This window comes from Dromaius novaehollandiae, chromosome 5, assembly GCF_036370855.1.
Source record: "Dromaius novaehollandiae isolate bDroNov1 chromosome 5, bDroNov1.hap1, whole genome shotgun sequence".
Taxonomy (NCBI): domain Eukaryota; kingdom Metazoa; phylum Chordata; class Aves; order Casuariiformes; family Dromaiidae; genus Dromaius; species Dromaius novaehollandiae.
Window position 1 is genome coordinate 54,076,634 of NC_088102.1, and position 26,256 is coordinate 54,102,889.

Genomic DNA, 26,256 nt, shown 5'->3' on the forward strand with positions numbered 1-26,256 from the left:
TATATAATCAGTTTGCAGGTCTGGATCTGGGATCTTGTTTTTGTGGGGCTAACTCCTGATTACATTTGAAGTCAGTTGTAAAAATCACATTGACTGTGTGGGATCAAGCTAAAGGCCATAGAAGATGTCTCATAAATGTCCAATGCCTTGCTGCTTAACTAATTTGTGGACAAGATAGGATTTGTATCGTAAATTTAATACCTCAAAGTAATAATTGAGAAGACCTTGTTTCTTAGAGCCTTCCCTTTAAAAGCTGTCGGTATGCATTGTAATTCAAGTGCGATAATATAGCTCGCATATGTATGTGTTTGTGGCAGAGCTCAGAACAGAATGAACTTCCAATATACAGACCTGAGCTTGAGCCGTCGCACCTCAAAGACATACTGTATTTCGACATACAATACGTGGACATACAATATTTGGAATTTTTTCTGGTTTCCAGGAGGGAGGAAGAGCGCGCAAGAGAGACTGGCATGCCAACCAGCTTACTATGAACCTCTAGACATACAGTGCGTAACATTCTCCAACAAGGAGAAACACCTTTAAGATGTTTTGGATCTTGCAAATGAGTGTAGTTCTTCAATGTTCATTACCACATTTTTTTCCCATGTGCACGGTACTACATTTTTGGCAACTTTATGTGAACCATTTCTTGCTCCTTTGTGACTTTGCCTTAATCACTGGTATTGCATAGTTTTAAAATATGGTTTTATATGGTACTGTATTTCATTAGCAATGCTCCCTGTTGCCTTTACCCCATGCAAAAGTTTGTATAATGAGAAATTCATTCTGATCTATAGGACTGGAAATAGAGCTCCTCTGCACTCTATTACTGTTAAATTTAGGAACTCATCTGAAGCTTTAATACTGAAAATGGACAGTCCTTAATGCTTAGTTTTAGTTTTGAAAGATCATCTGATCTCCATGGAGTTCAGCCTCCATCCTGAAGACTGTCAGTGCTACAGATATACTAGCTCTTTGCTCAGTGAGAAACTGTACTTGCAAGAGTTCATTCTTTTGATGGTAGGAATTGGCCAATTCTTCAAAGCACAAAGATAACAAAAGAGCTTTTTTGACAGTAAAGTGAGGTTTCTTCCATGGAGGAATTTTTTGTTTGCATGTTTAAGTGTGCAGTATGCAGTCTTTTCCAAACTATTGTAATTAATTTCTTTCCTAGAACTGGTCTGAATTGAATTTGACAGCTTGTACCCACACTTGCACCTAAAATTTAGTGACATGTTTTAAGATTAGAGATGCACATCTGTAATGACTCAGTTTCCTCATGTATTTCTTTTTTGTGAGAAGTATGTTGAGATGAAAAGTTTTGGCTGCAGTGGATTTATCCTGTAGTACAATCATACAAGCTGTTCTTGTGCATATTGTTTGCAAACAACTTTTTTTCTTAAGATCGCTTTTCAGCATTAGAAAACAAGACAGTAATGCATCCAAACATGAATAATCAGGCTTTCAAAAAGAACTCCACAGAACTGCAGCTAAGCATGCATTTTAAAAGGAGAACACATCACCTGCATTTCCATTTTATAGCGGAAAGACTGCATGTTTGTTAAAGGTGCATTCTGGAATTTTCATATATATCAACACTTCTAGTATTTCCTGTATTGATATGAGTGACATGGCAATTCAGTGTTTAAAAAAAAAAAAAAAAAACCCAACAAAAAAACCCAAAACTCACCCCCCCAAAAAAACAACACCCTTGATACTGTGACTCTTCACACGAATGATCTAATAGCTATTTTTTTGTATTAATAAAATGATTTTCATATTCCTTACTAACCTGACACATCTATGTAGCTCAAACACTTTAAAAGAAAATAAAGTGCAAAGTACAGAGAATATTATGGTACAATTCCTGTGACTCCTGAATTTTCAGATGTTTGACCTAGTTCCCAATCTGTTTGCTCAATGCAGTCTTTAACTTCTTAAAGCTTCTTGAAAGGCTCTGATGTGTCTTAGCTTTAAACCCCATTCTTCAGAAGTCTCTTCTTTCTGATTTTCCTCTTTTTCTTTTGCCTTCTTGTTTTCTTTTTTAGTATTGTGTTCAGAAAACAATAAAAACAAATGTCTTTCTTCCCACTTCCTAACATTTGTTGTATAGGCACTTAAGATATATGTGCAAATATTTTATACTATGCTAGCAAGAGATCTGCTTACTCTCTTTTCTGCTGCTCTTCCTACACTTGCAGAAAACAAAATGCAGTGTTTCCTTCTGCAAGACTACCTATTATGCATCTTGATTTGGCCAAAAGTAAACATTTTTATTGCAACAATTTAGAATTTCCTCAGCACTGCTCAGTGAACTTATCTCATGGAAATTCAAATAGCTGCCATTAGTAGTTTTTTATAAAGTAGTGAGGCAGAACAGAGAATCAGAGAAAAAGTACCTTTCCCTTGAGAAAAAAAATAATGATAGGTATATATACAAACACTCTAAATTAGCCATTACCATTCAGGGAAGAGATCTTGGAATTATTGCAGATAGTTTTCTGAAAAAGTCAGCTCACTGTTCAGCTGTGGTCGGATATGAGCAGAATGTGAGATCCTTTGGGAAAGGCACTGAGAACAAAATGAAAAATAGGATTATGCCATTGTATAAATCCATGATTTTCTTACATCTTGAATACTGTGTGCATTTCTGATCTGTCCAGCCCAAAAAGTGGGGGGAGACATGGGTAGCTTCAATACAAGAGGAGAATTGATAGGCTGGAACTTCTTCAGAGTGTAGGATTGTATACATCACGTGCATGCTAGTACACATGCTCTTCAGGATGCCTGTAATGTAAATAGCTGGCAGCAAAAGGTCTTGTGTTGATACAAATGAAAATCTAAATGTGTGAGTATCTGATGTTTTATTCCTTTCAAGCATAACCCAAGTTCCACATTTGTGCATTGGGCTTATTCACATAATTGAGAGTATGATATGAAAAGGAAAAAATGGGCAATTTACATAACCCCAATAAAAGATTTCATTTTTTATTTGGATTCCATATTTGTGCTTGAAAATATAATGCTTGAAATATAAAAATGGAGTTAAACAGTGCTGTGTGAAGACAAAAACTGAAAGTGCGAAAAGGTTCTTCCTATCGCTGTCTGCGTATGCACTATAATGGTGCAGCTTATGGGATTCTTACTGGTAGGTGCTTTTAGTAAGGTCAGTTTTTTTGGCAAGAAATAGTGAAGTCTCTATGTACTGGAAACAGAAGACATACCTTCGTATGTATCTGCTTTCTGCCCCTTGCCAAGGGGAAGTAAGGAAGGCTCAGCTTCTCCATGGTTAAGGCATGGGTAGGAAAGACCCAGGCATTAGATCAGGTGCTGAACTTTCAAATCATACCAGCTGATGCATAGGTGTCGTCATTCTCCCCATTTGCACACTGGCCTGAGTGACTAGTTTTAGTCCATTTTCTTCTAGAGCTTTCTGGATCACATTAGGTATTTTAAAATCAAGCACGTGATTAAGATTACAGTGCTTTTGTTCATCTTCTTCTAGTAGGTGCCTACAAAGAAGATTTCAGGATGGAGTGAAAAACTGAACTAAACCAACTAATAATTAAAGTTGTAGGGGAACAGGGAATCATCAGACCAATCTCAGTGATTCTCTCCCTCTGAATGCCAGTTTAGGAACATGAATCTGATTATTTCATTGCATGGGTTTCTAGACGATTCCAGGTCTACGCAGACTAGTTTATTACAATACGTAAGAACAAAACAGTAAAAAGAATAAACAAAGATTACATCAGTTGTTTCTTTTGTAAACTCGATTGTAGATAGTCAAATGTGAATAAAATCTAACTAGGTTCCGGGACACCACAGGAAATATTTTAGTTTGTTACTCAAAAGGAAACAGTCAAGAGGCTTTCTGCAGTTAGGCAAATACACGTACATTCAGAATTTTATACTCAGACTAAATCCTGCTATTTCTTCCTAATTAGCCAAGAGTAGCATAGGTCTACTGTTTTAGAATGTGGTCTAAATAATTTGGTGTTTAACAGCAGAAGCTGTTCGTTGTCTTATGCATTACATTACAAAAGCATTTCACTTTTGTACTATAATCTGTAGATTAGGTATTTCTCCCATTACTTTATTTGTTTAACTGCTCATAAGTATAAAGTCAGAGCATATTATTATATTGCAGGAACAAGTGGGGCTTTTCTCTTCTGTGTCCTGTTCCTTTGTTCTGCTTTCTGGTAGAAATGGGCAGGGTGAGCTTGGATAATTGAAGTTCACAACAGGCATGGATAAATTTCAGTTTGTTTCTGTAATTCTCATGAGTAGGGGAAAATGCACATTTTCCAGGGTTGTCTGGATTCACAATTAGCTATTGTCTTTCTTTCACCAGCTTAACATCTTTGCAATGCATTTTTCTTCTATATACCCTGTTTGATGTACGCATCGTGTTTCTAATTGCCCCGGTTTTGTGGGAGGAAGTTGTTAATGTGGGTTCAGAATAACGCTTCCTTTTATTCGTCCGTTTCAAAGCTATCCCTTGTGTTTCTACAGAACTTGTTAGGAGCCGAAATCCGGATTCCACTAAGTCCACAATTCTTCCTAAATCCAATTTTTTCGTCTCTCAAAATAGACTTTTAAAGCCTTAATTATTAAAGAGACATTTGAAGCCTAATGCTTCCAACAAGTTATTGCTCCTTCCTTATTAAAAGGAATTTTAAAAGGATTTGGAGAGAAGGCTTTACCTTTCTAAGTTTCCAAAGGCTGTTGCTTAAGTGTTGCCAGATAGCTAATTAATTAATAAATTGATTTTACGTTAGTGTATTTATTCCATACAAATGGCTTCTGTATTAATAAACAGTGGTAGCATCTGGTGACCTTCCTATTCTATATGTGAATTCTCTCTCTAGTCACATAAATCTCTTGGAATGTGTATCATGAAGGTGTATACCTGTGTTTGCAGTTATGTACCCCAAAAGTGGGTAGTCATCTCAACCACTTAAAGAACAACTAAGATTGCCTTTCAGTGATGTTTGGAGAACTGATGAAATGCTTAAAATAGGAAAACCTTTTCCATTTTCTGAGCAAGTTTAAATTAAGACCTTTTCTTGGCAATGAGAGGTGAGAGCAGCTATGTTGAAGGACCATTCAATGAAATATGTCTCCAGTAATTTCATTCCAGGGTCTGTGCTTTCTAGAAGAAGAAAGTCCTTATTTAAAAAAAAAAGTCAACACTCATGCTGAAAAATAAATACTGTATCAAATGTACCTTTTTGACATTATAAACCTGAAATCCATTGCAGACTATTGAATTGTGCAAGGGAAAGCTAATCTGATGTTACAGTTTGTTATGAATCCTGACCAAATGGTTCTTAGCTTTACTGTGTTGCTTGCTATATGCTTTCAGTCTGAGGTTTTAATTTTCTATTATATGTATTAGACAAAGTGTAATCCTAACAACCCAAATATTTGGGTTTTGTCCAAACATAATACAAAAAAAGAGTTAGAGAAAGCTAAAACAGAGTAGATTCCCACCTTTAAACTCCACATAAATCTATTAAATCTACTAACGTTGTCTGCTTCAGCAAAGGAGAGCTGAAATGCCCTCGAAATTCTGTTATGCCTCTGAAGAATGCGCTTAAAATAATAAGCACATAAAATATAAGCACAGGCTATCTTTCTCCAGTATCATGGATAGAGAAAGTGTGTATTGAAAATATTTCTTCATTAAAAATGTAGGTACCTATATTTCCTACAACTTTAAGAATATTGAAATATGCCATTTTTTTTAGTACTGTCATTTCTCCTGATGCCAATTTTCAGAACTGTCTAGAACCTTTTACAAACACTGCATTTCATAAATGTACGAAAGAAGAGAAGAAATACGGATGTTCCTTAATTTGTATTTATAAATACATGACAAATCCTTTTTACTTTGCATGTGTTGCTCCAAATTATTTTTATGTGGTTGTTTGTATTACACTTCTGCAATACAGTGTGAGTGACTTAATACACAGTACACTATTTCAGGCAGATAAAATCTTTATACAGAACCTCCTTGCACTTTTCCCACTGTGGGCTTCCAGCTCAGTTTAGCGCAGAACAGAGGGTATTTTTCATGTGTCACAAAAAAGTAGTTATGTGTTTCCTCAGTGAGATTAGAAAAATGGGGATATGGCAGAGGTGACAGAAATATGGGTGCCTGAAAGTTGCTGACCTTTGGGTCCCTATTTGTATGTATCAATTTTATACTTCACCCTGAGGTGATCTGCTGTCAGGAGGTTATGTATTAAGGATGGAGCAGCTGGAACACATACTCGCTTGAGGTGTGCGGAAGCCCAAGCTGCTGTCACCTGCAGATGCTTTAACTTCGTTAGCAGAAATAGTTACCTCTGTTCTGAAGAAAGCTAAAGGTCTGTTTGAAATTTCAGCGAGCAGGTTCACAGATGTAATGCCTTATGATCAATTAGTCTGCTCTTGCTGAAGATGCAGCTAATACAGCTATTAGTAGCAGCTCGACTTTTAATGGTGAATGCTCTCTTGACAGATGCAAAGGTAGGTTGTGTCAGGTCCCCTGCTGCCTTATGTATTACACAACTGCTGTGTTTTACACGTGCGAACAATAGAGGTTGGCCACTGGATATTGCGGATGTTGGATGTGCTGTGCTGTCTGCTTCGTCGGAGTCAGTCTATCTCGAGCACGTGCACTAGTACAGGAGAGTGCATTGCGGCCCTGGCTGTCTCTGTGGTAGTCTGATAATTGTGCTTAATTCAGCAGTTTCCTACTCATTTTGTGTTACTGGGACTTTAACGGGAAATATGGTCTCCCTTTTCCCAGTGTGCTGTAACTTGTTTCTTCTCTGGAATTTTAGGAGAAAGGAGATGCTAAGCATGCCCTGATGTCAATGTCAGCCTTCTTTTTAGTAGAAAATGGTTTTCTGCAATTTGTAGGATGCATTGCTGCTTCTTATGGTACGATATGCAACTAACTATCTATTTGAAATTATTTTCTGGAGAATTAATTTTTCTTTTTATCTAATAGTTATCTCTGCAAGGTCACGTAATATTGAAAAGCGTCCTGTCAGATAGCTCGTGAGTATTCTGGTCAGCAGGGTAAACTGCTGTTTTTGTTAGGTTGCCTGTGAACAAAGCGGAGAGAACTTTAATACTTATCCTTAACCACTGTGCACGTCATCATGTAACTCTAACCATATAGAAACATCAGTGTCCCCAGATCCGCAGCACTATCAGAGAGGATTTCTGTTCGAGTACATGCGATTTCCCTCGCCTGAGGCAAGTGGCTAACCAGGGCTGACTTTCTAGTGACAGCTTTTTCAAATGGAAGCTTTCTACAGAGACTTTGTTTTAAAGCCCTTAGTTCAAAACTGAAGCCTTGCTTAATGTATGCCTAGGGTGCACCCACAGTTGATACATACCATGGTTCAACAGAATCATAGCTTGAAAATAAAGGCCATAGAGTGTTTTGTTTGTTTGTTTGTTTTTTGAAAGACCAGTTTCTTACCAGTCATCTTTCCAGTGCTTCTGGAGGCAGATGGCCATCCCTGGATAAAGGTTGAGAAAAGAATGAACTTTGCAGTCGTTGCTTCATAAGCTATCTTGGTTCGTAACCTGAACTCGGGAAACTCCATATGTAACATGATATTCTTGAGGATTTTGGAAAAGTTCATGAGAGCTTTTGGAAATTCTTGAAGCTTTTACTGTGAAGGAAAATACTAGGCTTAAATGTGTTGTTTGCTGGGTTTGGTTCTAACTTGGTGGCTAGGAAGCAAGGATGGTGATCTGAACCAGAGATGAAGTGGGCATACATTATCTCTGCTGGCAGGAAAGAAAAATTAAGTAGAAGGTAGAGCAGTAGTCAGTATTAGATTCTTCATTTTTTTTTACAACAGAAGATGGATATTCTTTAATTCTCTGTAAAATCTTAAAATGTGAGGATTTCAGAACAGTGCCAAATGCTATAAAAATGTTACAGAATGCTCTTGCGGAATTTTCATTTTATAGAGGGAAACAAAGGCACAGAAGAACTGATGATTTTTCTCTGTTTTCCCCAAAAGAAAGCATGGAACATAGGCGGCAATAGCCAGAGTTGCTGGATGAAAGACATACTAATCTTGAAAATAATCTCCAGAGACTGCATAAATAAACTAACTTCTCTATGAGGAAAGAATGGTGCAATCGTAACTGCTCTTCTAAAATTGTACCTGTTTCTTGAAATGGATATCAATGAGGAATAAGGGAATGAATGTTGGTTCAGGGAGTTGCATCCTACAGTATTGTCCATCTTGGTAAGCTGCCAATTTTGTCTCTGATTAGAATCGCCTTTTGTCTCTATTATGTTATGAATTAAAGTCACACAGAGGTGGATAAATTTGGTTGAACTTGATCATGACAGTTTCATGTCTGGCTTCTATGGCAGGTGTAAATAAATCTAAATAAATCTGACCTTTGTTTTTGACTTTTAGAATCACCTTTCCTGTACTCATTTTCATCTGAAAGTGAAACTGTCAAAACAAAATACAACTTCAGTATTTTGTCTCAGTTCTCCCCTCTGGTGCTTTAGAATGATGCTCTTTGTGACTCCTTTTCTTGTCTCTCAGTGTCTTTCCCTCCCAGTCTTTGGTTGCTCCCTGGTTAGATAGTATTAACCATAACATTAAGCAAAATTAGGTTCTGCCTGTTCAGTGCAGAGGTTTTGGCAAGTGATCTGTTTAAGAAAGTGATGCTCTCTGCAAATTATTCATAATCTCCTTTGAGTGTAAACAAAACACAGGCCCACATTTCACCCCCTCTTCCCAATATCATGACCACCAAGTGGTCCCATGGATGATACCTTGTGAGAGAGAAGGAAATCCAAGAGAACTCACTACTGACAGTCTTAAGGATTTTTCTGTTTGGAATGAAAGATTTTTGTAGCTTGACAGAAAATCAATGCTTTCTTATTCTTATTAGGGCTGTAGCAACATCATCTGTAGACATGTCTACACCGGGGAAAATTCCTTTAAAAATTCCCATCATTGCAGCCATCTATCTGCTAAGAAATCTTGGGATTCCTCATACAGATGAGGTTCCCTTAGTCCTCCTTAGGGTAGCAGCATCAGGATCTCTCATGAAGGGCAAGTTCCCACAGGCAGAACTGTTGCTAATGCTTCAGATTAAATCTGCTTAGAAAAACTGACCTCTGTATTAAGTATGGCTGTGTATTAAGTGTGGCTATGTCTATGTTAAATCTTTCAGTATTGCTAGCGTCTGTGTTTCTGCAGGAGTCGTAAATTCAGTAATTTACATTGTCAAAGTCCCAGAAGAACATAGCAGGGTATGATGTCCTGTGTATTAGGGCAAAACACAAATAGTACCTTTGGAAAATGTTTTGTGTGTCCTTGAAGTGATGGGATGAAAATGAACTGATTCTGGCAAATCTTTGAGTAGGAATGCTCGTGTGTGTGTGTGTGTGTGTGTGTGTGTGTGTGTGTGTGTGTGAGCCTAGTACAAAGGCAGTCTCATTGTAATTTGAATGCTCATGCATGAAAGCTAATAGCAATAACTAATAAATGTAGTAACAGGAGGGAGAGATTATGGGGAAGGTATCGTTGAAGTTCAACAGCCTGTTACATGATTCCTGGGAAGTAGCTCATAAATATTTTGAGTGCTACTCAGCAGTCGGAGCACCGTGAGACAGGAGTGGGCAAGAATCAAGTCGTGGTGCAGTTTCTTAAGAGAGATGAAGGAGAGAAGAGGCAGCCCTTGAAGAAACCTAACATTCAGAATATCTAAGGCATTGGAAAATTAGAGAGGAGCTAAGTGAATTACTAAGCAGAGCTAGGGACCAGCATAAACTAACAAGTATAAATGTAAGTCTGAATTTATCAGCTGAAGCCAGGCACATTTGAGTGCGTGCATGTGTGTGAAAATTTCCTGCTAAAAGTGAAAAGCGAGTGATGTATGGCTTTGATGATCTTTCAAAGAAAATGATGGCAATCCATATCATTTAGCTGTCGAAGGTATTTGAAAAATAGAAAACATAGGTCTGATATATGTTTTGCAAATAGTTATCAAAGCTGTTCTAGGAAATACTTGGTCTGGAGGGTTCTGTGAAATACACCACTCAAGTCTATGTGTGCCTTGAGTTGTCTTGAAATTGGCTCTCATTATGTACTATAGAAAAGTGAAGGCTACCTTTAGCCTTTGGAAGCCCTTCTCTCTGATCCTGTTATCAATGAAAAGAGCTGCAGGGTGGAAACCCTGTTCCGAAGGGGTTAATTCTGGGCATGTAAAAATGAGTGTTTTGCTCACATTTTAGAGGCACTACCTCTCTGTTGTCTTTAGAAGGCTAAATTTAGTCCTTTGAATACCCCTTCTTCACTAGAATTTTTACATATATCCTTAGTTCCAGGAGGGGAACTTTAACCTCCAAGTATAGGAACACTAACCTGATGACTGTGGTTGTGTAAGTGAAGACAAACACTACTGAGTAGGATTCCAGATTCTGATTTTTGATTACATCTGTTGTCAAGACCCATCAGATGGTTTAAAGCAATTCACTGCATCCCGTTGATTCCATTGAGTAAAGCTACAGATACACCAGTACAAAGGTGGTTTTTTTCTTTAAAACATGCAGGTTCTCTTTTTGCAACCCTACTACATAAGGGAAGCTGCTAATAATTGAAGGAAGAAAGGAAAAACTTCAGAGTCAGTTAGCTCACCACCTTTTAATGGATGCTTTACTACAACAAAATGTAGCAGGAGAATAAAGTGCAGGAGCTGCATCAAATTTAGCTCCATGGCAGTAGTTAGAGTTACTGGATGAAAGCAAAGTATGGCCCATTTGTCTAGAAGGCTCTTTGGGATCCTATGTTATGAATGGTGCTCTAAAAATATAAAATATTATTATAGTTATTAGAGAAGGATTCAACTCAGCATGCATTTAGACAAGTGGCTGTAGGAACTGAACTGTGTTTTCTTTAAAGGATATGCTTTTAGGGTTCCCTCTCTTGTGTTTGCTTACCTTGTATTTATGCTTATTACTGTTGATGATGGACAATGATGTGAAGGTTAGTCTTTGTAGTAGATTTTCCTCTGTGATACTCTTCTTCCTAGGCTTTCTGTTGTAGCTGTACTTTGCCTCCTCCCCATTTTTTTTTTCCTGGTTTTGAACCTAAATAATCTATTGTCACCATGCACGTTGAGTCTTGTAATTGAAGCAGTCCCATGGTTGACTCCTACACCAAACTCCATGTGTTCAGCCATTGTAGCAACCTGTTTTTCAACTTAGTTTTCAAACGTCAGATCGTGAAACTGAAAAGCTCACTCTCTCTTGTCTTTTTTATCTTGTAGAGCATGATGAATGTGGCAGCGGACAGCGTAACTGTGATGAGAATGCAATCTGTACTAACACTGTCAGGGGACATAGCTGCACCTGCAAACCCGGATACGTGGGGAATGGGACCATCTGCCGAGGTAGGTCTGTTGCTCTAGGAACATCGCAAAAGCTGCAGACTCTATTAATTTTTTTTGACAGTCACCTTTGTTCTAGTAACTTGTGATGGCTGGATTCTGTCAACGATTCACTGTCCTATTTATCATCTGGGAGTTGTAGTATGCATGGAGATGATGGGAATTGATTTGTGCTTAACTTCGTGGCAGAAAGGAATTAGTTTTGGAATACTAGAAGAAAAAGCCTTTCCACTTATTTTCATTGAATACTGTCATTTCAGTTAGTTTCATTCAGCTTTTAAGCGATGTTCATCATTTCGTAAACCTGCAGATAGTATGTGCTATCACCTTTAGCTTTTAAAGCTTAATTAGATGCCTTTAAATTAGGATAATTGCCTTTTAAGCTAATATCAAATGGCTGTGCTTTGACTACTCAGATCAGGATAGGGTTTTTTTTTTTTTATCATTAGCTTTAAAGGTGTGTTTAGTAGACTTCGCTGTAATGTAAACAAGAAACACCTGGATTCAGCTATGCTTCCTGTGAAGTGGTAGGTCATTTATTTAGGGAGGTTGTTTTGTTTCTGTGGTAGGTCATTTATTTAGGGAGGTTGTTTTGTTTCTGTGGAGGAAGAGAAGCAGAGACATTTTATGAAGACAGAGTATGGTATGTATTTCTTAAGCTAGTTGGCTTAGGGAGGACTGACTGTGTCATGGAAGTTTTATTTATTTATACCTCTTCTGCAATTTATTAATTACCTTGTCTCCTAAGATGCTGTTTTTCGCCTTTTCTGAGGTCACATACTTTCTGATTTTCTAAATAAAATTGTAATTATTAGAAATCTAATTTTTAGGGTTTTTTTAGTGACTGTTGTTGAAATACAGAAATTTACTAGGTAAAATATTCCATACTTAATCTTGGGGCACAAGAGGATTGATATTAATTTTTCAGCATACTATAATTGGCAGAGCAATTTCTTAAAGGGAAGATTGGTAAAGCCCTTTGTTTCAAACTGAATTTCTTCACCAGGACTAGCTTGTCAGCTGCCGAAAGAGCATACACCATCTGATTGCTTTTTGGTCTGACTTTACTTGGGTAATGTCACAAGCACAATGCACAAGCGCTTCATTCTATTCAGAATTATAAAATGATTTGTGATAATTTAATAAGGATGATGACAATGTTATGAACGTGGTGGCCAAGTTAAACTTTGTTCTCTCTGTGTTGAAGATAAGGACATGATACTAGGGATAAATTCATCTTAGTATGTTTTCAATCTTTGATTACAGGGAATGTAAATTACAGAGTGGACAAATACAGCTTCAGCGAAGTCTGAGTGAACAGCCTGTCTGTGTTTGACTGTGGTGTTTTTGTTTTCTACGGGTAGTACAGCAAGATGAACCCTTAATCATATTTCTCTGAATGTTCTGAGATGGTTGAGTAGGTCATTCAAACCATGTTTCCACACTTACTTTCTTGGTTTGCATGCTTAATACTTGGTTTAAGGTGCCAAAAACTCAAAGCAAAACTCCTATTGTGTCTTTATTAATCTAGTAATATTGAAGTAACGAAATTGCACTGGGGAAGTGGGATAGTGTTTTTAACCTCCAAGTTCTGTTGTCATGTGAGTTGTAGATAATAGCACAAAGTAAATGAAATATGCCTTTGCAGATTTTTTTAATATGCCCTGGATTGCACAAGTGAATGCGGTTATTTTTGCCCTTTTGAAATGGGTTCATATGGAAACAGACAAAACAAAGCTGAGTTCTTACAGTCTGACAGGAAAGAACGAATTGAGAGGAAAACTGTGGGGATTATAGGAGAACATTTTACAATCTAATAATTATTAAATTCGCTAGGGATGATTAGAAGTCTGTAATCTGTCACTACATGGAAAATTTGCTACTACAAGCTGGATAACATTAGAATGGTGTGCATCTTGGTAAACAGTAAGACATGCAGTGTAAAGCAGTGGTTTCTCAGACACCTGCTCCGTGGTCACTTGAGGTTTTCTCAAGTGCAGTCTGCTAATTTAAGGATTGTTCCCATTGCTGGTTTTCCTGTAGTAACACTGGAACCACCACCATTGCCGCCTTTTCACCAGGTTTAACGGTGATAGGTCGTGAGTGGAATCTGGCTAAAAATAAGCAGAGGAGGAAAAATTAGCAGTTGCCAGTCGCCTCAGTTTGCTTGCACAAGTGCTGGGCTTGGCACAAGGAAAGGCTTGCGAACGTGTCAGGCCGACTCTAAACTGCTTATGTTGCCTTTAGTAATTCTGGAGTCTCATCTTCAGGCAATATAAATTGGCAAAAACAGATACAAGGCAAGGTGATGAGTTGGCTGAAATACCATCTGAAGATATGGTATCTTTTCTCCTTGAACACATCTCTTTTCTCCTTCAATCATCTATAAGTGTTTTATAAATGTTTACATATTTTCTTTATGTGCACACCTCTACAACAATTGTTTTGTTTACTACTGGAGTAACATATCTCTGTAGTTCATTAAGGAATCTTATTAATATTGTCCAGCAGTGCTGTAAAACAGAAAAATTATTTTATGGTCAAGGAACAGGACTGGGTTCTCTGCCTGGTTCTGCTATAGATTTCAACGTTATCTTTGGCAACGTTGTAAAAAATAAAATCAGAATAATATTGCATTTAGACTTTAACACTGTGATAAAGTCTTTATAAGAAAGCAAAATATTATTATTTAATTTTAAAAAGGAAAATATGTACAGTTAAATGAAATTGCATGGTGAACTGTTGCTAAACATAATGAAATTACTCTGGCAGGAATTTGTGAAGTTTGCATTTTTGTGGAAAATATGGAGAAATAAAAAGAACAGATATAATCTGGATATGGATCTTATGATTGCCTTTGACTTAGAAATAAAAACAAAACAAAATCAAATGTGAAGAGGAAAGCAAATATTGAAAAAAGTCTGTAGAATCAGGCTGTCACATTTCTCAAGTAGAAAAATAAATTTCATGCATAAGAAATTATCTGCTTTATCATGAATGTAGTAGACTAGACTATGTAATTAAGGACTAGATTGTGTCAAACTAGATGTGGAAGCTGTCAGGAAACAAAGTGGCATAAAAAGATGCAGACCAAGACCAAATACACTTCTATCTTAAAATAAATACTGCTGTACTTTGTGACATAAAAATGGAAAGAGAAATGGAGATAAACACAAGAAAATTTTTATATATACAAAAGTACCAAAAATATAGGCAGTGAGACAGTGCAAAAAAGTAGACATAAATGAGATTTATTTCCTATGGCTGTAAACATGTTCTCAATTTCAGTGCAAGAAGCAGGCTTTAGCATCCCAGAGAGACACTGAAATTTTGGAGACAGATGGGAAAAGAAGGTGGCTGAGGTGAAATGGAATGACAAGAGGGTATAACAGTGTGCCATCACAGAGAGGACATTTGACAGAGTGCTGGGCCCAGAATCAGATATATCATGTCTTAGGATTTTTAAGGAAATGAGAAGTAAAATAGGAAAGACTTTGCTGGAAGAAACTATAGCATTAAAGTCAGAGGGCAGAGGTATAGCTAGTTGAATAGAAAGAGATTCTGAATCTGCAGATGTGTGAAGTTGCCCTTTTCTATGGAGAAAACTGAAAAAAAAAAAGTGTGATAGAAAAGACAGAAGAAGTTGTAGGTGGCTGGCAGAAGACTCGTGCCATGCTGGTTTATTGGAGTTCCGTGAATACATCGTAGAATTAGTAGATTAAGATGAAGCTAGGGCCGCAGAGCATTTTCACTATCGTTACAGTCATAGGATTTAATAGCGTAGCATAAAGCCAATTAGCTTACCAGAGTGGGATGGAGAAGTGATGAAAATTGGCTTAGCAAGTATGAGTATGAAAGAGACGTGGTGGGCTAATGCCTTCCTGGTAGGACATCACACTTTATACCGTGTGCTTACTAGGAGGGATCTTTCAGGAAATCCATGTTTAGTAGAGATGCCTGGGTGAAAGAAGTCTGCAAACAGGGCAGCCAGCTTTATGAGTAACTTGTCACCTGTGGATTTGTCTGTGCCAGAGTAAAACTGTCATCTACAAAATGAGAAAAACAAACTGTCATGCATGCATCTGAAGAACCAGGGATACTGAATACAGACATTAATCCCATTTTTAGGCTACAGAGGCTGTTGTATCTCCTCTTGGTCTGTGCACTATTGCACTGTTTCTGGGGGAATTCCTGGCAGGGCTTGAATCTGGAAGCTTGGAAAATGTACCTAGGGAAAACGGCTTTCTCTGCTTTTTGTCTTGCTAAGTTCGAGTCTCTGTGTAGGCACCCTTGCACCACATGCTGTGGAAATGACACATTGATGTGGGACATGGCATTTGATAAAACACAAAGAGGCTGATGCGCTCAGTTCTGCTTTACCTTGGAGAGATGGAGGCTAGAGGGTGTCTGCCATGCGATATACAGTTTATCAGAAGTTTATTGTAAAGCTTAAGTCTTGTACCCTAGATTGAAGTCAAAGAAAGGGGCCAAAGTATATTGAAGCACCAGCAGGTTTCCTAAAATAATTGATGACATTTGGGATTGCGTGCCTAAAAAGAAAAACACACCAGATTTTGTGGGGGTTGCAGATCTGGCTTTTCAGCATGAACAAAGTACAAGTCATCATGAAAGGTTTGTTGCGATCGGTTGTTTTCTTCTTTTATACAAAGAGACCTTGAAGTAGTGTACAGGCCTGTCCTACCTCTTGATATTCTTTTTCCAAATATTTGTTTTACATGGTCAAGTTCTGCCCATAGACATACTTTGAGTTAACTTAGTGTTATTGGGGGGGGGGGGGGGGAGGGGGAGAAGGGAAGAAAGAGGCCTTAAATATTCTCAGACTGTAAACAGGAGCTATTCTCCTGAAACAAAAATGTGTTTGTAAATCCTTTTTCCTGTGTCTCACTAATGCAGAGTGAAACAAAGTCTATCACTTAGACAAATGCAAATATTTTTCATTGTACTTTTATATTTCACTTGTGTAGCCTGTCTAACAGGTACATTTAGTGTGCTATTAATGCCTCATTTAGTGGTTTCTACTGAGATGTAGATTTATTAGAATGATTAAATGAGATGGATATAGTTACAGTCATAAACTTTAAAGCAAATGTGTGCAGTATGACTGATGTCTGGTCAGAGAAGCATCAGGTATTGTGATATAAAAATCAAAACAGTGTTTATGCTAATTAGTATTCAGGTCATAGAACAGTTTATTTCTGCTAGAGTGTGGAATTTTTCTTCTATTATATTCCCCTGCAGCATTTCACAGGAGACACTTAAGGCATTACAGCTCTGTATATGGTGAAGTCTTAAAGAAGAAGGCCATTATTTTTAAGTGAAAAAGGACTTGGATGTTTCCTCTGGTGTAATCTGGAGGTCCAGATTAGCTTCTTAATGATACTCTGGTTCTTCACGTTCATTTGCCTTGGAAGGTGTGTTCCATACTGTGGCCATTACTGACAAACTTACTGGTCCCTTCACAAGGTACTTGTTTGGACCCTGGAGAAGTGGCCAGATTTCTAACAGATAGTGTTATCTTTTACAAAGTAACAGGAATAATTGTATGGAGCCTTTATTCATCATACTTTCGAAACATTGAGTACCCAGATTATGTTACAGGCTTGAAAATTACTTTTGTCTGATGTAAATCAATAAGTCAACTTATTTTATGTTGTTTTAATCACAAATTGTAATTGTATTGTCATGTTGTTTTGACAAATGGTAGTCTGGGAGCTTTCCATAATTGCAGTTTTCTTGGTTACTTCCAAAACGGTTATTTTCTAATAATGTACTTCTTAGTATGAAATATATTTCATAGCCTGAAATAAATGTCCATGAACGAAATTGTCTACCTTCATATGTGTAGGTAGGATAATGATGGTATACTAAACAGATGAGTCAAGACGAAGAAATTTTCGTCTTCCTTTGATAAAAAAATACTCAAGAATAATAAGAGCTGAAGAAAAATCAGTCTCATTGGTTATTTCTGTGCAGGGTTGTCTGCTTGTCTTTGTCTTACATTGCAGGCATTTGGAAAATTAATTCACCTTAGCTCTGCTGATGTCAACATAAGAGAGAGACAATCAGATGTGCTGATGTCTTGATATAGAAGTATATCATATCACTGTTAGATGGCTGGAGGTAGAGTTGAAAGCCTTATGGAGCACTGCAGTGCATTATGGATAGTATGTAGGCCACCATAGGAGTGGAAAGGAATGAGCAAGTCCTTCCCCACAGCTTCTGATTTCTTTAGTTGTAGGACTTGGAATGGTTGATATGCCTTATCACAGCTTTAATTGCTGCTGGAGACTGTTTTGTTGCAGTATTGATGAATCTTGTGAAAGAATATGGGAGTTGTGAATCATTTCAGGATTTTGATCGTTGTTCATTTGTTACTATTTTCAGCTTTGTAAAATTGTATATACCTAGTGCACAGTGAGTAAATTGCTACAAAAGCAGATAGGTGCATTCACACGCATCTTGCTGTTGCTTGCCATGGCATCTTGCACATACGCCAAGTGTAAGACACGGGATAGTCAGACTTTTGGGTAGAGCATTCTAGATATATTTACTAATTTATAAGCTGTATACGGATTTACAGCAGTGTGATCAGAATTCTTACAGAGTTTTCACTGTAAAACTAGCATGGTCAGACTCACAATCAAGACAATTTGATTGAAGCTACTAATTCTTCTATAGTCTTAAATCCACTGCATTAATAAAATCGAAAACATGAAGTTTTAATTCAAGAATCTCTGCATTTTATGTTCATGGTTAGAATGCTGTCGGGTTTTATACATTCATTCTAATTGTAATGTTTGTGTATTGGTTTGAAGTTTTATAATCTCCCTTTGTAAATGACTTACTTGTTAAGCTCCTTCAGTTCTAATGTTCTTGGCTTGGTTTTGGACTGTAATATTTTAGAATAATATTGATGAAATTAAGATGATTTAAGCTAATTTTTTATTGCCCTTAGATCATCATGATCTAGGCTTAGTAGTATGAAGCATTGAAATTCAGGAGTAGTTATTTTTGTATTAAGAGCTAAGCTATGCATATCTGCCATTATGCAGTCCAACTTTACAGTCTCTTTAAGGGCAGAATATTTCCTGATGGTTAGACCTTTTTCTGTGTGAAAAATTGTTCAAGGTGATTTAGTAATGCACATCAGTTGTGGAAATAAATCATTTAAAAATCATGATTAATGTAACTTGTCAGAATCTGGAACCTGATCTCTTGGCTGACACAGATTATCTCATGGCTGTGGATATACAGCTAATGTAAAAAAGTATAGTACTGATTAATGTTCACTGATGAAGTGGTCCAGTTCAGAGCAACTGTTGTATCTGCATAAAAGGAAGCAAAAAGTAGTTATGAGCAAGGGAAATAATTTAACTTGATCTTACAAGGTTTTTTTTGCTTGTATGAGGAAGTCCAGAGAGCTTGACAGACATGCTCAAGACTATCTGTGAGAGATCAAATCCTATTCTCTGTGGTTCAGCTTCTGAATTTCAGAATCTCTCTTTGACTTAGTTGCTCGTTGTCTCCTACTGTTTTGGTTTACACTGGTTCTTTCAGAATCAGCATTTTGCTCTCAGATCAAGGTCCTATATAGTGTGTATGAAAGAGTTATGAGGTGGCAGTAGGAGGTTAACAGAAACGTTCCCTGTGATTTCCTGGAGAGTCATACTGGGTCATATGGGAATGTGGTTTTGCAATAATCGGATCCTGTATTTGTATCTCTTCTGCATACTCGATTGTATTGTTTTGTCCTTTGCCATCCAAGTTATTCCAGGAGTGACTTGTAAATCAAATGTTTGCATCAAGTAATACGAAAACAGTTTTCCGTGTTAGTAGTTTCTCTCTTCAGTTGTTGTTGTTGTGTTTTTTTTAAGTTCAAAATTAAAATGTCTAAAAAGTTGCTTTTAAAAAGGGAAATTGTATTTGACCTCTCGTATTGAACTGTATTGACCCAGTAATATTTTAGGCTGGGAACTTAAGAAAGCTCTCTGTCTTTTCCCCTCTTTTATGTAGTTTATTCGGTAATAAAGACCGCTAGTTTAATTCAAAGCATTGCAATTAAGCTTCTGGGACTATTTCAGTATTCAGTGTGTTCTTTTAAATGTGTACTTCATAAAAGCAAAAATGTAAAGGTCTGCACCATCCGTTTTTGAAATTTTTGCTCCATTCTCTTCAAGGCCACCTCCATCAGTAACTACTTCCATTTGCAGCAGGTATGGCACCTCCCTGGTCTGTGTTGCAGAACTGCCCAATCCAGAGTCCCCTGAAGTGAAGAGGAAGCTTTCTAACGATGCTAAAATGGTTCATACTTACAAATACTGTCCAAATTAGTAATTTTTTTGGTTCCATCAATATAAGAACCTGAAATTTGATCAAAAATGATTATTTATTAAATCCTCAAACATGCCCTTCATCCAAAGAACTCATTTGCTGCTTCTGACAGTAGAGCTGTAGGCTTCATGGTCAGTCACTTGGTCTGCAGAACTGGCTGCTTTAAATTTGTAATCCTTGTGATGTGTGAAATCCAGTCTCGTTTGTATCTGTGACTGTGCTGGTGGACCTGGGAGCTTGCCTTGCAGCTATTGGCAACACAGTACTTATTTTTCTCATGGTGGGTGGGAAAAATCAGTTCAGTAGGAGCATCTTGAAGTATCTCATTGCACAAAACTTCTTGCAGCATGGTCTTGACCCCGTGCTGCTGTAGCAGCACAGAGCTCTGCCTCTCTTGTGAACTCAGCTACAGTGTGCAAACGTTTCAGGACTAATGTGTGTGGAACAGACACGTTAAAGCGCAAAAAGATGCCACAGATATGAATTCCTTTGGATTATCTGCAGAAAGTAATGAAACAGTATTCAAAACTGAATAACAGTCTTCAAAACTGAATATAAATATCTCACCTAAAGGTAAAATAAGAGCACTGCAGTTATTGTTTTTGGCAACAGTAGTTATACTGTACAGTCAAACCAATGTGAAAGGGCATACTTTTTCACACAGCACTTAATTAACCTGGAGAACCCTTGGCCACCGGATGGGGAGGGGGCTGAAAGGATTGAAAAGGCTGACAGACATTATAACAGAGGAAATTCCCAACTGATAAGTGAACAAGGAAGGTCTTGCGCTGTGAGGGATCCTTAGGAAATGTCTCTATATCCTTGCCCTGTTCTTTTGCTAAGCATTCATTATGGGCCACAGTCAGAGACGGGATGCTGGGCTAGGAGACCATCTGGAAAGACCTAGTTGATTTATCTTTATGCTCTTCTGGTGTAGCATATTAGAGCAATTGCTTATTAGAGCAGTCTCTTTTAGGTTATTCATTTATTTATGTATTTTTTTAACTGTACAAAAGCGTCACGGAGATTTTACAAAGGGTTTTGAAGGGCTGTTGCTTACAATGCCAGAGGAATGGACTCGAGCCAGAAAGCTCCTTTCAGCATCCTGATCCTCTGAGTTTATCACACTAGAGTAAACTGAAGTAAAGACATTAAGTGATTTGTCGAACGTGACAAACACGGTCAGTATCCAATCCAGGATTACAACGCTCAGTTCCCACACTGATAGGTCCCTTTCTAAACCATCGGGCTATGTTTTCTCTACAGAAACTACCTGAAAATATTTTTAAAGTACTGGAGGAAGCAAACCTAGAGAAGTATTAAGACTGCAAAATCAAGCATTTTAAAACTTGGGGATATCAAAATTTAGGTCACCTATTCGATCTTGAGTCACTCCACTGCAGTAATGCAGTCCTTACTGATAAAATCACAGTTGATCCTTTATTCTTTTGGCCCTCTGCCTTACTGACAGACCATCAATCAGTGAAAAAGTTGAAGTCCTGATAGTAGATATAGTAGGCTTTTACCAGGTCCTTCAGAAGCCCATCTATATTGTTCTTATTAAATGGCTGCAATGGATTGAAAAAGTACCCTTAGCTAACTTTACATTAGCTATTGGGTGTCAGTGTGGTGGAAGCTTGGTTTCATTGCTCAAGTATTTGACCAGTTTTTCAGGAAGGGCCTGTAGCGCTCTCCGAGTCATGTTTTTCCATGACTGGGAGAGTGCTATGTTACTCTCTCTGTGTTCTGGTCCTTGGAGGAAGACGTGGCAACAGGGGGTTCAGTCCCAGTTTCCACAGGAGGTGGTGTTACAGGTGACGTTCCTCTCTGCAGCTCCCGCTCTCCTTCGTTGTCTTCCTGTGCCCTCCCTTTGCAATCTCCACCTTCCCTTGTGGCCTTGGTCTGGCTCCTGCACCGTGGTGAAATATGATGAATACTGGAAGAATATTAAGGGGATATGATAAATCTGTATTAAACTTCTGCAAACTGAGGTGATTTGGCCCAAATTTGGCTGGATTTTGAGAGCAATGTCAAAAGGCACATCTTCAAATTTCTGTGTTGAAGTAGGGGCGGAGGAGAGGGGAGTGTCCACAGATGCTCAGTGTAAAGATTGTAAGTTGTTTCTATGCAGGGACAAAAGATACAAAAATATATTTTTTACTTCTTTTGAGAAATAGGTGGACTTTTTGCTACCGTGCGGCTCCTGGTAGATATCCAGCACAGGAAAAGCTCAAGTACAAATGGTTTGTTTGACCACAAGTTACTGAAAACAGCACTTTATAGTGAGGAAAAAATTGGGTAGCCCTACATGTAGATATTGCTAACTTTGTTTGCATTAGTTACCTTGGTTGGTTTTCTAGTTTTGGAGATTGTGTTTATTTGCTGAGCACTGGGAATGGCAAATCTGGAAGCCATGTAGGACATTTGATGGGATAATTTGCACATTACTATCCAGAAAAAATCTCCAGTTCGCAACTGTTTCACAGTGGTGCTGGTGTTTTAGCCTCTGCAACATGCTGAAAAGTAGAGGCACCCTTGTGTGTGCATAGAGTTTTTATCTAAAGTGTTCAGCGATAAAAATAATAAATGTGGCTATGCTAAGTGAGCATATGCTAAGTACAAGACTAATGGCAAGCTTAAACAGTGTACTCAGAGTGGTACCTGAAAGAAATGCTGCAGTGAAAACGAATCTATTCCATAACCCACTAAAAAAAGCAAATGGTGCTTTGAAGATTGTATCATCAAAATGAATTACTGGGTGAATTCAGTACACAAACTACAATAAGGATCTGAATTCGAGTAGCTTAGAACACATTAAATGTAGAGCGAATTAGAAGACAAAGTAAACCAAGAAGAGATGGGAATTGAAGGGCCCCCGTTTTTCAGCATGATTTAAAATTCAGTCATCCAAGAGTAAAAATGAACAATTTGTATCTCGTTAAAAACTAGGACTCTTTCTTTATGTATTCCTCAAGGGACAAAGCTGCATGACCTATGCTATTATTCTGCTAACAAATACTCAAGCATCTTAGTGTGTCACCTTGGTGCTCGCGACTTTTTTTTCTTTTTTCTTTCCTGTTTTTTTCTTTCTTTTTCCAGTTGTGTGCATAAAGATGGGAATTGTCAGGCTGGATTTTTTTAAGCTGGACTTCAAAAATGACTGTTTATTTGAAGACTAGGTGCTATGCAGGCACATCAAGCAAGGCTTGAAATTTTGAAATGATGTAAAATTCACAAATGTATCTTTGTTGTTTAAAAATAGTTAAAGCAATACATGCCCATACCTTTTGTGCATGCCCATCTTATCCATCTTTCTCTGTAGCTTGTTAATTATGTTGTAGCCTGAAGGGTATGATATGTATACGTATCACGTGGATTACGGGATGCATTTGCTACTGCTGATGAACAGACTGGCTGTGCTCAACTGTCACTTCTGCTATTAAAATGTATCTGCCCATTCCCTTGAGCATATGATTTCACAGTGTCTCATGGCTTTGTGAGGGAGCTGTTGTGATTGGAAAGCCCTGGGATGGAATAAAATGGCAGTTGGGTGTGGAGCTACTAGAACACTTGCAGAGTTTAAGTAGGCAATATCCATTCCCCTGCATTAATTATGATGGTTTACGGATGCTCATTAATATGCCACTTTTATTACTGAGACACATGGTTGTACTGTTTTCCTGACACCCATTATTTCCTCCCTTTGAACAGAACAAGGGAAACAAAGTCGTCTGACATTGCCATGACATACGTTATTTCCCAATAAAAAATGGAGGTAATCAAATCAGTCCTGCGTGCACAGTGCAGTATTCCCTTAGCCTTAGGAGAGAGGCAAGTGAGAAAATTTTTAATGTAGTGATTTTAGACCTGACTGAACAAGTTATGTGTCTAACTAAAAGTAAGCGATTGACTCCAATGAAACTACCTGCATAATTAGTTTTTTTATTTCATATTGAATATGCTTTGCTGTGTTTATATCGCACAGATAAGGGTAAACAGACAGTAAGCATTCATCTTGTGCTGTGGGTAGCCGAGGGAGGTTGGATTTATCGTATTTGAAGAAAGGATAACCGAATGGCCAAATCCAACTATCCCTTATCCTTGAATCCTCACCAAATGGAGTGAGCCTGTACTTCTACTTAATAGTAATGGTCACTCAAGTTTCACTGGAAGACTACATAGTACTACGTCATAAGAAGAATCAGTACCTTTGCTTTGGAAATTTAATTCAGACAGTGTTAGATTGTAAGAGAAGAAGATTTATAAACTAATTTTCAGTGACATCACAGAGGGGTGGTTGGAGCCAAAATAAAAATGGGTGGGAATCCTTATGTGGTTGATCAGGGTCATTGGCCAAGTGACTTTGAATGCTCCATTATTTACTTGTTCTTGTATGGCTGCAAAAGCATCAGAATTCAAGAATCACTCAGATGGTAAGGTCTGATGCACTGAGCATTTGTTCCTTTTGCATGAAATGTCCATCATCAAAAAGCACCTGCATGCAGCATGAGCAGAGGACAGGCAATAGATCTCCTGTCTTGTAGCTGTTGGCTCTGACTACTCACTGGGGGAGTTGAGCTTCCTCATGCTTGCTGTCCTCCTGGTCCCATGTTTCCCGAGTGCCAAGCTGTCAACTTCAGCAGGTGGGGTAAAGACTGGCAACCTTCTCTCTCGCTTCCTTTTCCACGGTGGTTTTTTTTCTGGAGGAAATGGAGCGGTGAGGTTGAAGTCTCCGAGAATGAGGGAGCTGCCCTCCTTCCCCCTGTTCCCAGACAAGGGCTGAAGGAGCAGAGCATGAGGCGGGATGCTAGGGAAGGCACGTCCTCTCGCCTTGGCTGACGCGTGCGTGGGCTCGTTTGGGCACCAGGCTCTCTGTGGAGATCGGTGCTTTCTGTGGGGATTTCCAACACGCTCTGAGTGCGCTTGTGCACGAGGACGCAGGGGTTGTGAGTCCCAAGCAGACTGGGACGCCCTGATTCCCGCTTCCTCCCGATGAGAGCGCCTGATCCTGTGCCAAAGGTTCGGGGACTGTCTCAAGGTTTGTGTGAAAAGCACCCGTGCAGGAAGTCTCCAACAGGGCTAAGTGTGTAGGCTGGAGGAGAAGAGCTGAGGAGGAGGAGTGCTAAATGGCAGTTTTAGATGTAGTTATCTAAATTTTATCCATATTGCATTTGAGGCATGCAAGTGCTCTTTTGGATCTTTCCCTATGTGTTTTTTCTTTACATATTGTTTTATGTTCATATTCCTGTTGGTCTGGATGTCTACTGGGAGAGTTATGCCTAGAGATAGAGTAAATTACACCTAATGCATGAAATTGAGTGCATGAAAACAAGTTTAATTAACTGCCACTGATAAAGGTAGATGTTACAAATTTGTAAACAGTATTTCTTTGTGCTGAATGCTCAAAACTGAAGATTGTACATTAAACAGAAGCATGATATACATCTGGAAAAGTAACTTCAGGTATTTTTATGATGTCTTTCTAAGCTGTGAACTGGAGTTTTTATATAGGTTTCAAAATCTTTTATATTGCTGTGTTCTGGCAGTCAATGAGAAATATGCTGGCCTTCAGTGCAAATAAACTATGCTGCAGAATGTGACTGAGCTTAATGTAAGCAAATCTAGCATATTGTATTTGGATCTAAAAATAGTTATTTAATTCTTATTTAAACCTCAATATTCTTTCTGACATTGTGATCATGATAAACCTTGTAAACTGTCTCCTAGGTCATACCAGACAGGTCCAGTCGTGATCTACCTATATTCTAGGTAGGCATGCTTGGCACACATTAATGAAATAATACATCAGAGGACTGATAGACTGTTCTAGCCTTGAAAATTAGATTTGACAGACAGTGTTTCAAATTGCTGCAGGAGCTTAAGCTGTTACTTCTAATGAAATTGTGCAGGTATCATGAGAAGAAGCATCTTCATTAAGGATTTGTTCATGCTGTTTAAAGAATACGTGCATTCTTCTGACGCTCTCACTGTTTATTCGTAGCATACTGTAATGCTGAAATGTTCTGCAGGACCGATTGCCCTGAAGTGTCACAGGTTGCATTCAAGTGTCTCATATTCGTGACTTCAATGTACTGCAAAAGCAACATTTATCTCCACTTAGCTGAGCCACTTAAGCACCTCTCTCATCCGTAGACTGACTCTACTCTACAAGGATGAAAATGCTTCTAATTTAAGGGCAATTATTTTAACCCCGCAGCTGGTAACACAGTAGTTTATAAAACATGCAGTAGTAGACGGAGGGTGCTGACGTTTGTGTCTGTGCAAGCAGTTACTCACATTGATGTGGACAGTGACATTTGTTCCTGAGGACTATTGAACGCACGTTCAGAGGCTTTGACACAGCCTTTCAGCATGTGTAGTGATAAATGGCTGTAGATGTGGAAATTTCGGAAAAGCAAGCAATCTTACTGGAAAGGAGGAAAGCAGAAACTTTCATGCAATGATAGT

General features: G+C 38.2%; 1 protein-coding gene across 4 annotated transcripts in view; it reads left to right on the forward strand.

Annotated features, from left to right (window-relative positions):
- The window catches only part of NELL1 (neural EGFL like 1), a 294,281-nt gene that overhangs the window by 167,977 nt on the left and 100,048 nt on the right, over positions 1-26,256 (forward strand). For all 4 annotated transcript variants that reach the window (XM_064512849.1, XM_064512850.1, XM_064512852.1 and 1 more), the window contains exon 14: positions 11,317-11,439. In XM_064512849.1, the coding sequence (XP_064368919.1) occupies positions 11,317-11,439 (123 nt within the window). The remainder of the gene's footprint in view (positions 1-11,316; positions 11,440-26,256) is intronic.